Source organism: Phascolarctos cinereus, unplaced genomic scaffold (assembly GCF_003287225.1).
Source record: "Phascolarctos cinereus isolate Bilbo 61053 unplaced genomic scaffold, phaCin_HiC Scaffold_1;HRSCAF=81, whole genome shotgun sequence".
NCBI lineage: Eukaryota > Metazoa > Chordata > Mammalia > Diprotodontia > Phascolarctidae > Phascolarctos > Phascolarctos cinereus.
The window spans coordinates 54,924,702-54,937,948 of record NW_027555514.1 but is presented as its reverse complement, the minus strand read 5'-3'; the positions used below and the strand labels follow the sequence as shown (position 1 = coordinate 54,937,948).

General features: G+C 38.9%; 1 protein-coding gene across 1 annotated transcript in view; it reads left to right on the top strand.

Moving 5' to 3' along the window:
* Window positions 1-13,247, top strand: part of ST8SIA6 (ST8 alpha-N-acetyl-neuraminide alpha-2,8-sialyltransferase 6) — a 118,009-nt gene that overhangs the window by 84,363 nt on the left and 20,399 nt on the right. Inside the window, exons 5-6 of the mRNA XM_020966908.2 lie at window positions 8,796-8,937; window positions 10,939-11,051. Coding sequence (XP_020822567.1) covers window positions 8,796-8,937; window positions 10,939-11,051 — 255 coding nt within the window. The remainder of the gene's footprint in view (window positions 1-8,795; window positions 8,938-10,938; window positions 11,052-13,247) is intronic.

The following is a 13,247-nucleotide window of genomic DNA, read 5'->3' as shown; positions in this document are numbered from 1 at the left end:
AACTCAGGTTTTTCTGATTTCAAATCCAGCACGAGGTATCAACTTTGATACCTAGCTACCTCTGTGATATAGGAAGGGATTCAGTGTAAGCACTACGTTATTGACCTTACTGGGGATATGTGTGGTTGGTGTGGGCAAGATGGGGAGAGGAGAGGAGGGAGATGGCTTAGTCAGAAGCTGATTTTAGAGACTCCCATCATATTATCCTCCCAACCAGACATATCACAAAGAAGAGGCAATGGTCAAGCTTTCATTACCAATGATTGACTAGATCACTTTATTTGTTTGTTTGTTTTGATTTTTCAGTTCTAAATTCTCTACCTCTCCCTCCCCCACCCTTTAAGAAAGCAAGAGATATGATACCCATTATACATACAAAGTCATGCAAAACATTTCCACATTAAAATGTTGCAAAAGAAAAAAAAACAAGAAAAATAATGAAAGTGAAAGAAAATATGCTTCAATCCTCACTCAGAATTCATCAGTTCTCTCTCTGGAGGTGGATGGCATTTTTCATCACAAGTCCTTTGGAATTGTCATGAACCATTATACTAATCAGAGTAGTTAAGTCTTTTAACAGTTGACTATCATCACAATATGACTGTTACTGTGCATAATGTTCTGCTTCTATGACTAGATCACTTTAGAAGATAGTCTGGTTAATTTTGACTAAACAGATTGGGAGCTGTTAACCCCCAAAACAGAATTTATTCTAAGAAAGAGACAAATGATTAGGTTGTGTGTCCATGTTTTAATTTCTCTTAAACTGGTTTGACATGCATTGTGTATGAGTCCAGAACTGGCTTGATTTGAGATTTGGGGTACAGGGTTATATGCCTTTTGAAGAGTAGGTGTTCCCAAGGGGTGCCAATCAACTCTGATTGGTCAACACACTGGGAGGTAGGCTATATTCAAATGGGGTCTTGAGTACATGACTTATGTCATTTAATCCTGGTACAAACCATTTCAACTGGGGCTGATATCATCCCACCATCATTCTACCTATGGACAGAGGAAATACCTGTTCTATCAGACCACCCCCCCAACCAGACCACTCTCAGCCTTGGGCTATCTAGGCAAAAGAATCTGTCTCCGCCCAAGCCAGAGCAGATTAAATCAATTCAGGCCCAGTTGGAGTTTGACCTGGATGAAGACTCAATGCAATCTTACTATCAGTAAGGTCCTTGTGAAGAACTTTAGAGAAGGAAGCTGGCAAGATGGGGGGATGGGGGGAGAAGGGAGCTCTGAAAATCCTCTTTCACAGGGCCCCGTGATAGACCAATCCTTACAACTCTGAAAGTGCCCCAGTATGATGCTTTCCAGTTGGTAGTGTGAACTGGTGGCTTATTTGTTTCCTTCAGTTCGTTCTGTTGGTCATGTAAAGAAAGGAAAGGAATGGAGTTGCTGAGTACCAACCTAAATGGCTCTAGGGGGACAGTGTCCAAGTACACTGGATTTTTCAGGACAAGCTCAATTTCATTTATGCCATTTCTTTGTTCCCATAAGCCATCAAATTGTCCCAGAAATCCTAGTATTTCATGAGATGGTGAACGAATGTATCAAATCAATAAGGATTATAATAAGAAATGTTCAGATAACATAAGATCGAAGGTTCCAAAAGATAAGTGGAAGCTCTTGAGCTTGAAGAATCTATCAGCTCCAGAAATCACATGTGAACATTTTGCACTTGGATCAAAACTTAGAAGGAACAATTCTGAGTTTTTACCTGTCAAATAAGAGAATTGTGGAAGAAATGGTATGCTCTGGGAGTTGAACCTCATTCAATAGGCAAAAATTAACTCTGTTCATTATCTGAATTACCTGAGCTTTTAGAAAGCAAATTTGATAACCTCAATAAATTTTCCTGAATTCAGATTAAAAAAAAAAAGCTCTAAGTTGGATGACCTCTAAAAGACCGGAAATCTTCTTGAAAGTGTTCTTTCCACTTTGTTGGTATGATGAACTTTCTAATGAACTCCATAACCTTATTAAATCATATCTTAATGGGAACTTGCTAGCCAAATGGGAACAAGGAGAATGTATCTACAGGTCTAATACTGTTAAATGTACTAAAAGATTTTTGTCAGAACATTAATAACCTGAATATAAAAATGTATTTTTATGTTCCAAATATAAAGAAATTCATCCTGTTTACTGCCAAGTATAAATTTAGAGGCCATTTCTGCATATCTTGTCACCCTGTCGCACTATGGTTCTCTCTTCCTCCCTCCATTACTCAAGTTCTGTAAGCAGTTGCAATCTTCCCCATTTGTGTATTTATGTGATTCTCCACCTCCTGACCCTGTTACCTTTTTCTGGACTTTTGCTGCCATGCCCTACAAGCATCCGCCCTCAAAGCACACTTCACCATTGGACTTTACGCACTGGGAATAGCTTCTGCCTCTGATGGGCTGATTCCTCCCAGAACCTCCATTTTAAGGAGGACTCCTAGGCCAGCAGCCATGTCTTCATTCCTCTCCAGGAATTCCTCTTCAGACTCTCTGTACTTTTTCTACCACCTTCATCTCTTTCTCCCCACCCTGCTCCCACTGGCCCCCACCTCCTGGTTTTCATCTTCTTTTGATATATAGTCTTCCCTGCCTCCCATCAGAATGTAAGCTCTTTGAAGTCAGGGACTGTCTTTCTGCTTGTATTTGTATTCTCAACACTTAACACAGTAACCTGGCCACATAATAAGCTTAAGAAATGCTTGTTGATTGATCATTACCACTCCACTACTGAAGCTACCATCTCCAAGTTAACATTAACTTCTGATTTGACCTTTTTCCAATGACCTTTTCTCAGTTGTCATCCTACTGGACCTTTCCATATCACTTGATACTTGACCACTCCCACCTTCTGGATTCCCTTGCTCTTCTTTAGCTTGCCTTTCTCTAATTCTCCTCCAACCAATCTGTCCAGTCCTTCTCCATCTCCTTCTCTTCTTTGCATTCCTCCATCTACTTGGCTGTCTCAAGATTCTATTCTTGACAAGTCTTCTCTTCTCTCTCTACATGTTCTGCTGTGAAGACCTCACATATTCCCAGAACTTTAATTAACACCTCAACACAGATGATTCCCAATCAAATCTACACACCTAACCCCCCATCTCTTTACTGAGTTCCTTCCTTTCCAGCTGCTTGATGGGCATCTCCATTGAGATGGCCCTTTGCCACCTCAAACTCCACACATCTAAAACTGAGCTCATCAGATTAACACCATAATGGAGAAGAGTACACATCCACTTTTAGGAGCAACTAGAAGTAGAGAGGGAGAAGTTGAATCATATTTCTGTTTATTTTTAAGTAATCTTATTAGATATCTTTTGTTTTTATGTTACCTGCATTTCCTAATGTAAATTCATGGGTCTGCCCCAGAATGCAGAAGTCCCATGAGTCTGAGAATTAATTTTAGATTTTAGAAATTACTTTTGTTGTAATTCTCTTTGAATAGCACCTGGTAAAGTACTATATGCAGTTAGGTGCTTTTAAAAGTCTTTTTTTGTATGGTAATCTTTTAAAGGAACAAGGAATTGTGTTTTCTCCCACATGGATTTCTCTGGTGGTATATATATATATATATATATATATGTGTGTGTGTGTGTGTGTGTGTGTGTGTGTGTGTGCATACACAATACACATGTATATGAACACATATGTGTATATACACATGTGGTGACATTTACACATTGTACATACATGTATGATGGCAATGCATATACAATACATATGTGTATAAGCATATGTGTGTGCCTATATATAAATTGATGATATTTACATATTGTATACACATGTATGATGGTATTTCCCAAAGGAAGACAGAGGTTTAGGATAACTCTATTTTTTCCCATAATCTCTATTTTTAAATTGCTTTTCATTATTTTCTATATACTTTCAAGTCAAGTAAACAAGCATCTATTAAGCACCCATTATGTGTCAAGTGCTATGCTTAATGCTAGGCATACAAAGGTAAAAGATAGTCTCTGCTCTCAAGGAACTCATAATCTAATGTGTGAGACAACATGCAAACAACTATTTACAAAGCATAATACATATAGGATAAATTAGAGATGGTCAACCAAGAGAATGCATTATCACTACAGGAGTTCAGGAAAGGCTTCTAGATTTTAGCTGAGAATTGAAGGGAGCCAGTGAAGCCAGGAGGCTGAGAGGAGGAGGAGGAGAATTCCAGGTATGTGGAAAAGTCAGTGAAAATGCATAGAAATGAGAGATATCTATCACAGGATTTTATATTTGATACTGGAAGTGATAGGGAACCACTAGAGTTTATGGAATTATGGGAAGGGGAGTGGAATAATAAAGTCAGACCTACATTTTAGGAAGATCACTTTGACAGCTTGCTGGAGGATGGACTGGAATGAGTAGAGAGTTCAGGCAAGGGCACTAGTCAATAGGCTATTGTAGTAGCCTAGATCTGAGGTGATGATGGCTCCTATCAGAACGGTAGGAGAGATTTTACAAAGATAAAATTGACGAAACTTGGCAATAGATTCGAAATGGGGAACGAGAGTGAGGAGTTGAGGATAATACCTAGGCCTATTATATGAGCCTGAAGGACTGTAAGGATGGAGCTGCCCTCCATCATAATAACAACATTTGAAACAGGGGACGGCTTGAGGGAAAAGAGAATGAGATCCATGTAGTGTGAGCTGGGTTTAAGACATTCAGTTCGAGATATCTAATAGATATTTGGAGATGAGAATCTGGAGGTTAGAAAAGAGGTTAGGGCTAGATGAGTAGGTGGTAACTGGATCCTGGGAGCTAATGTGATCACCAAGCCATCTTTTTCTTTTCTATATCTACATATGCATATATATAAATATACATATATGTGTATATATAAATACATGTGTGTATATATATAGTTTCTCCTCAGTGGAATGAAAGGTCTATCAAGGCAGAGACTTTCATTTTTTGTCTGTGTCCCCAGTCCCTGGAGTATAGTAGGTGCTTAATAAATATTTGTTGAATTGAATTTATTCAAAAATACAATACACACAAAACATTTAAAGTTATAGTCAATCAATAAACATCTATTCAGCATTTATTGCATGCCAGGCACTGTACTAAGGATATAAAAAATGGCAAAAGACAGTTCCTGCCCTCAAGGAGCTCAAATCTAATGGGAGATAACAAACAAATATTTAGAAAACAAGCTGTGTACATGATAAATCAGAAATAATTAACAGAGGGAATGCATTGGAATTAAGAGGGATTCCTGCAGAACATGGGATTTTAGTTGAGATTTAAAGGAAGCCAGGGAAGTCAGTAGGTGGAGATAAAAAGGGAGTTCATTGCAGGTGTGGGGGACACCAGAGAGAATGCCCAGAACTGAGAGATGGAGTTTCTGGGTAATGGGAACCACCAGGAGGCCATTGTCACTGTATCAAAGAGTACATGTTGGGTTGTAAAGTACAAGAGGACTGGAAAGGTAGGAAGGGGCTAGGTTATGAAGAGCTTTGAATGCCAAATAGAACAATTTGTATTTGCTCCCGGAGACAATAGGAAGCCACTGGAGTTTATTTCATAGGTGAGAGATGGGGTGTTACATGATTGGACCTATGTTTTAGGAAAATCACTTTTGCAGCTGAATGGAAAAGGAATCTGAGTGGGGAGACACTTGAAGAAGGCAGACCCATCAGCAGGCTATTGAAAAAATCAAAGTGTGAGGTGATGAGGGCCTGCACTAGAGTATGGGCACTGTCAGAGGAGAAGAGGGGGCATATTTGAGAGATGTTGTGATGAATCCAGGATGACTCCTAGGTTATGAGTCTGAGGAATTGGGAGGGTAGTGTTGCTTTCTGCAATAATAGGAAAGGGAGGGGGACAGAGGGCTTAGGGGGAAAGATAATGAATTCTGTTTTAGACACAGGGAGTTTGGGGACATAAAGTCTGAGATGCCTGAAAGACAGTTGGAGATAGGAAATTGGAGGTCAAGAGAGAGATTTGGAGCAGGAAGGTGGATTTGAGAATCATTAGCATAATTAAATCTGTGGGAGCTGATGATATCACCAAGAGAAATAGTATAGAGGGAGAAGAGAAGAGGGTCCAGGACTGAACCCTGAGGGCCACCTACAGTTAGAGGGCATGATCTGGAGAAAGATCTAGTAAAGGAGGCATAGAAGGAGTAGTCAGAGAGGTAAGAGGAGAACCAGGAAAGAAAAGTGTCCCAAAAACCTAAAGTAGAAAGAGTATCAAGGAGGAGAGAGTGATCGACAGGGTCAAATGTTTTTAACAACTCTATTCTAATTAAATTTGAATAACAGTTATAATTTTTAAGCCCCATTAGGGTAACTGTTTTTGACCACGTAATATGCCAATTGGAGTCTATATTGCTTTATTCTCCATAAATCATTTCTTAGAAACTTTAGGTTCAGAAATTTGAAAGGATGTTAGGAAGCAGGTTATGATATTTTGATATTTGATATTTGAATGAGCAAAAAATAATTTTCCTCAATTAATAATTCACTGGATGACATTGACATTATCATGGCATATCCAAAGTTCAAAACACTGACCACTGCATTCAAATAATACACCTTTCCTAAGCTCCATAGTATAGCCCATTAATTCTATAAGAATTACTGATACTTTATGAGAGGAATAAAGCTCCAAATGCCCTAGAAAATTAGAAATGGCCCCTTAAAATGAGATGAAACTAAGTAAGAAAGAGTCCAAGAGTTATCCACTTGAGGGACAACCCTCTCTCCAACAAATAAGAGGATTTCCTCAGCTCTAAAATGAGGTGAATTCAGTTTCTAATGTTCCTTACAGTCATACTAATCTGCAATTCCATATGGATACAGAAGGATTGGCTAGGCAGGTATATGTAAAAATCCACCTGAGGGTCATTGGCCTCAAGCTTATTGTGAGTCAGCAATGCATAATTTCTTTTTTTTTCTTAAAGTCAGCATTATAGCAGAGTACATTAAAAGGCACATTTGAACAAAAGGGCCAGGAAATCATCTTGTATTTCATTCCCTCTTTCATACTCTGATCAGCATGAGATTATTAGATCCCATTTTACTTAGGGCAACAAAGTTGATTGGCGGGATGAATAATTGTTTGAAAACTAAAGAGTGACTTGATCACTGGCTTTGAGTATAGAAGGGTTTTCTATAAAGGGGAATGCCGATCAGTTCTCTATTTTATACAAAATAGAACCAGATAAAACTGCCAACGTGAAGTAAGAGACTTTTCAGGGCCAGGTAAGGAAAAACTTCTCACCTGCCAGGATAATAAAAACTGGTGTGGATTAGCAAGGAAAGTTATGAAGTCTCTGGCCCTACTGATCTTTAACAGCAGATATCTCTCTTGGATGGTTTAGACATTCATCTGTCAGAGATAAGGGGGCAGGACCCATTGATCTCAGTATAATACTGAATTGACTGCATTTTCCCAAATACCAATAGTTTTATTGAAATTCTGTTTTTAGCCAAGTTATACAAGATAGCTCATTTTAAAATGCCGCCTTTCAAACCATACTGCATTAAATAATGACCTGTTTTCAGGGGACCATTCAATAATTAAATATCATTTTGGATATTTTTTAACTATACTCATTTGATTTCAAATGTCCTTTCTGCATTATAAGGGAAATGCCCCATTTTCTCTCTTCCCTTAAAGTTAAAATAATATTATAAAACGTAGTTTGCACAAAGTAAATGTCAATGATTGGGAAGCGACAGAATAAATTGTGGTCCATTAATGTAATGGAATATAATGGCACTGTAAGAAATGGTTCTGTTGAACTGGGATTTTTTTCCTCTTTCTCTTCAAATATTCATTACTAAGGAAGGCTCACTGGGTAATTTAGGTGGTGGGGGAGGGATATATTAAGAATCACAAAATCAAAGAATTTGAGAATTGGAAGGGACCTCAGCAGCCATCTAGCTGGGCAAACTTTAGTTGGGCAGGTAGGTGGCACAGTGGAGATAGAGTGTTGGACTTGGAGTCAGAAAGATTTGAATTCAAATCCTGCTCAGGCATTCTCTAACTGCGTGAACTGGACAAGTCACTTCACCTCTCTCAGACTCAGTTTCTTCAACTGTAAAATGGGGATAATAGCACCTACCTGTTGTGGGACTCAAATGAGATAACATATATAAAGTGTTTTGCAAACCCTAAAGTGTTACATAAATGGTAGCCATTATTATTTTTAGCTAACTAACTATCTGTACATGCAAAGAATCCCTACTGTAATCTACCTGACGAGTGGCCTCTCCACTTTGGCTCAAAGGAGGGAGAACTTTTTCTCCCTGACATTGAATCTAAATTTGCAGCTATAACCTCTTGCTCCTGGTTCTGTCCTCTGAGGTCAAACAGAAGTCTATTTGCCTTCCACATGACAGTCCTTCACAGATACTTGAAGACAGCTATGTCTCCCCAGAGTCCTCTCTGCTCCAGGCTGAAACATCCCCAGGTTCTTCAACAGATAAAATGAAGGTGATGTAAAAACAGAAGCTATCAATGAAAATAAGATTAAAAAACAGCTTCCTCATACAGCTGGCACTTAACTGGGAATGGCTTCAGTATGTCAGTGAACAAGTGAACCTGTGTGACCCCCTTTATCTTGTTACTACCTTTGGTCCATTTTGCTCACAGTTCCTCCCTCAAGGGTTCGTTAGGAACAATGAAGACAAAAGGGAATGGGGGAGAAGGCTATATGGCCCTCCGGAAAGTCACTGTGATGATTATCCCTTTTTTGGACTGACCATTATTTCCTGTTGTTTTCCTGATTCTTTGCCTTGGTTTGCTTTTGCTCGTCCTCTGCAGGTCAAAACTTGCTTCTTGCTGTGATGCCACACACAACCTTGTCATTTCTCAAAATAACACTCCACTTGGGAGTAACATGAGTTATGAAGCAGAGAGGGCCAGCTTCCCTATTGAAAAGGGCATTTTTCGGATGCTGCCAGTGGTAAGTGAAGTCGGTTAGTGGGTTGTTTGGGACATAATAAAAAGATGAAATGTTTTAAAACATGAAGTCAGAGCTTAAACTAAATGAGTAATAATGTATGAGTAATAGTATTACCTGCTAGATTTAAGGTGGATGATTTTTTAAAGGCATTTTTTTTAGTGCTCTGTGAATATGTTGGAAACACTTTTATGTAGCTTAAATAATTCTAAGTTTCCCCTATCCTCTAGTCTTACTGCTTCATCACTCTTGAATAAGATGGGCCAGTTGGGACTTCCCTTGAAGCTCATGGATCTTTGGGTCACTATCTTGTGCTGTGGAAGTGGCCTTTTTAAATCTGAAATGGACTTCTCCCTATTTCCTATGTTGGAAGCAAAATCACACCTTGCCCAGAGAACTGTAAATTTATATTCTTTGTCTTGCTTTTATTCTGGAAATTGAAGATGGAAAACTTGGCAGCTCCCAGTGGATGACTGTCAGATCACCACCTTCCTAATACACTGCCCTTCCAGGTAGTAGGTTGTAAGAGACTGTAAATTAACGTTTAGATCCAGACTTGGCTTTTCAATAGGGAGGAAGTTTGTCTTAGAAAACATCCTCTTCTGCTGCCAACACCTATACACACACGTGCACACGTAAGCAAGCGAGCAAGCTAGCAGCTGCTATGTGCTAGTGAGTCTAGGCCTTATGCTAGGTACCAAAAAAAATGTTTCTGCCCTCAAAGTATTTATATTCTATTGGAAGAGATAGTATGAACATACACATGCATAAACATGCATGCACACACACAAACACACATGCTGGTGTGTGCAACACATTCCTCAACTCTAAAGACTGATCTAACTTCTGCCAAGCACCAGAGACTACAAATCTTTGGCAAGCCAAGTTTGAGGCTACTCTATGCCAGCCCAAGGAAGTTAGAGTCAGTTTACCAAGCTCAAAGCCACCTCAAGCCAAGTGCTAGCTTCCTCAAAACCTGCTGCTCCTTAGAAAAAAAGAACACTGCAAATATCCGAACCAGAGATAGCCTAGGGTCAGGGAAATGCCAGAGTGAATCCCAAACCCTAGCAGGTGACATGTGGGCAAATGGAGAGAAGGGAGTAATAAAAGAAACAGAGAGCTTTGGATTGTTCGACAGAGTCATAACTTTCTGCCTATAACTGGTTCTGTTGACTTCATTCTAGGATAGTTAGGACAAGGTATTTTATCTCTGAGTTCGTCCTGAATCCAGAGCAAATTGTGGCTACCTCAATGCACAAATAAATAAAAATATCCATTTTCAGATAGTGTTAATTGTTAACAGAGGACTTACGGTATTCCTTACTGCCAGAGAAGGATACAGTACTCTAAGGAAACTGACCCATTGAAGAACTACTCCTTTCCAAGGGAATTGTTTGCTAAGTCTGGTAGGGCTCAGGAGGAGAGGAGGAACAAGTCTGGGGTGAATTGATGGGGTAGCCAAGAAGGAAGAAAAGAGAAAGTTCTTTATACAAAACCAAAATTAGGCCTTGAAAAATTAATTTGAAATAGTCCAGCACACAGTAGTTTTCATCCTTCAAACTTTTTTTACAAGATGGGCATTTATATATCTGATGGCATAATTGAGCCTGAAGACTCATTCACGAATCATACCTACCTTTCACTAGATAAAAATCAATTTTATGTCTAGAAGTAGAAGAGTGTTTAGCATGTTTTATTTATCACCCTATCTTAGCATTTTTTGGAGCTTAAGAAAAAAGGTTTTCTCCCTTCCTGTTCTATTTACATAGTAATAAATAATGCCAAATCTTATTTCTTTCAGGAAAAATCCATCCATCCAAAGCTGTGGTTCTTCTTAAGTCTCTAAGTTAACGGTTGTTGGTATTTTCTCACAACCATTAGCTCACTCTGCACACCATATTCTATTAACCTCCTACAGAGTTAAGCTACAAGCACTGAACTGATGACATTTGTGAGTCTCTAACTGAAAAAAAAATGTTCTCCTTTGTAACTTCCTTTTAACAGTCACAACCATTTGTGGGGCGTCCCTTTAATCAATGTGCAGTGGTTGGAAATGGGGGAATCCTGAGGAACTCTATATGTGGAGCTGAAATAGATAAATCTGACTTTGTTTTTAGGTAAGAATGTCTGTATCTTGATCTTTGAATCCAAAACTGTGTTTAAATGTTGAGTATTTTCCAGAGGGCAGCATCAAGGCGATACAGTCTGAAATTTGTTCAGTTTGTGTACCATGGTTTAATTTTCAGTTCTAAAAAGATCCAGACATTTTGCAGTCACATGGCATTATCCTTCACTTGGTTCAATCTTGATAAATGCACATGAGGATTCTGTAACCATAGGACTTGAAATTTTCCTGCAAAAACCAAAATGAACCAGTAGATGTGTTCATCATTTTGATAGGATATGCTACAAAATACTTCACTTCCCTATATATGTTGAGGTGGTGGCTCATCCATCTGGGGAGACCTAATTTTGACTAAATTATCGACCTTTTTCAAAATAAGGAGAAAGGCGTATTTTTTATATCAGTCATGTCATTTTTAAATGAATACTTTTTAGATATTATAAGAGTTATTGTAAGCTTATCAATTTGATCTACCTCTTTCAAGCAAATGAAAACTAGATGCTTTCCCATAAGCATGTCCCCTGTGATTTTAAATCTTATTTATAAATCTTAGACCAAAGGTGTTGTCAATATACCTGACAGCCCTACAATTACTGAATGAGTTTTTTAATGATTAATGGTCACTATATTAATGATGTAGTTATAACTTCTAAATGCCCAATGGAGGAGGGAGTGGAGCAACAAAGGCGAACCCTACCTGCTTATATCTACACCTACTCCATATGAGGGAGAATGAGTATGCAAGAGTAGTAATGAAGGACAGTACCGATGTATCTGTCAAACTAGCTAGAATTATGGATATAAAGAGTTTAGAAGCAAAAGCCAACAGAGGTGCACCAGGAGAGTACAACTGCCTAGGTGTAGTGATTTGGGCCTCCTGGGATCTTTCTTCTCCTGTCTTTGTTGTATGTGTATCTGAAGCAATTAAAAGGGTGTATGGTATGTAAGGTGAGTGTTCCCTGGATGCTTCTATGGGTTTACAGCCATGTCCTTGATCTTTTCAAGAGCCCAGACACATTACAAGTCAAAAAGGGGAGCTTAGCAGATTTGGTCTAAGAGTGGCTTATCTGACTTCTTCAGGTTGAACTCACTCCTCAGTTCTTAGTAAAGGGTATTCATCCTATGATCATTGGGATAGGAATACCTTATACCACAACATTTGTGAAACATTTACAGAATATGGAGAGATCATAGGCTGCAAGCAAAGAACTGCTGAAGGCTTCTGCTTCCATAGAAGCATATAATTACTGCATACTGGCCACTGCTAACCGCACATCCTGTTCCACTGCATTATTCTCTCTGTTATTTGAAATTCAGCTTATTTTCTTTGGTAGCAATTCCTAGATCCCCCTTTTCAGTAACTTTCAGCAGCCCTGCTTCACTGGACAGATCCTCATGGGAATACAAGTCATAGAATGTTAGTGTTGGAAGGGACCTCAAAGGTGATCTAGTCCATCCTGTCTGTACCTGAGAAGTCCTTTTTATAAGACACTTAACAAATGCTCATTCAGCCTCTGTTTAAAGACTTCCAATGAGAAGGAAACTAGTAGTTATAATAAGTGGTAATTGACATTTATATAGCACTTTTGAGGTTTGAGAAGCTCTGTGCATTCTATAAATCATTTGATCACTGCTTCTTCCTAAGGCAGCTCATTAGATGATGAATAGATAGATCGATAGATTGATTGATAGGTAATGGATTATAGATGCATAGATGATAGATAGGTGGATAGATAGCACATTTATTAAATGCTTATTATGTGCCAGCAGGCACTGTTCAGTGTTCTGGGAATATAAGTACTAAACAAACAAGATGGTCTGTGTCCTCAAAGAACTTATTATATTCCATTGGGGGAAGACAACAATAAAGGGGAGCTCAAAAGTGGTGACACTAAGCTAAAGAAGAGAGAAAGGAAGGGCAAGGAGAAGTTCAGAGGGAAGGTCCAGACGTGAGATATGTGAAGGATGGCTGGAATCCTTCTTAAAATGGTGGACCTGAGGAGGGAATCACCAATCGGTAGAGAGGGCCTCAGGCACTTTTGTATAGTTCTAATTGTTAAAAAATTTTCCCTTACATCACTCTGTCTCCTTGCAATTTGTGCCCTTGCTCTTCTTTTGTTTTTAGGCAATTGGGGTTAAGTGACTTGCCCAGGGTCACACCGCTAGTGTCAAATGTTTGATCTGAGGT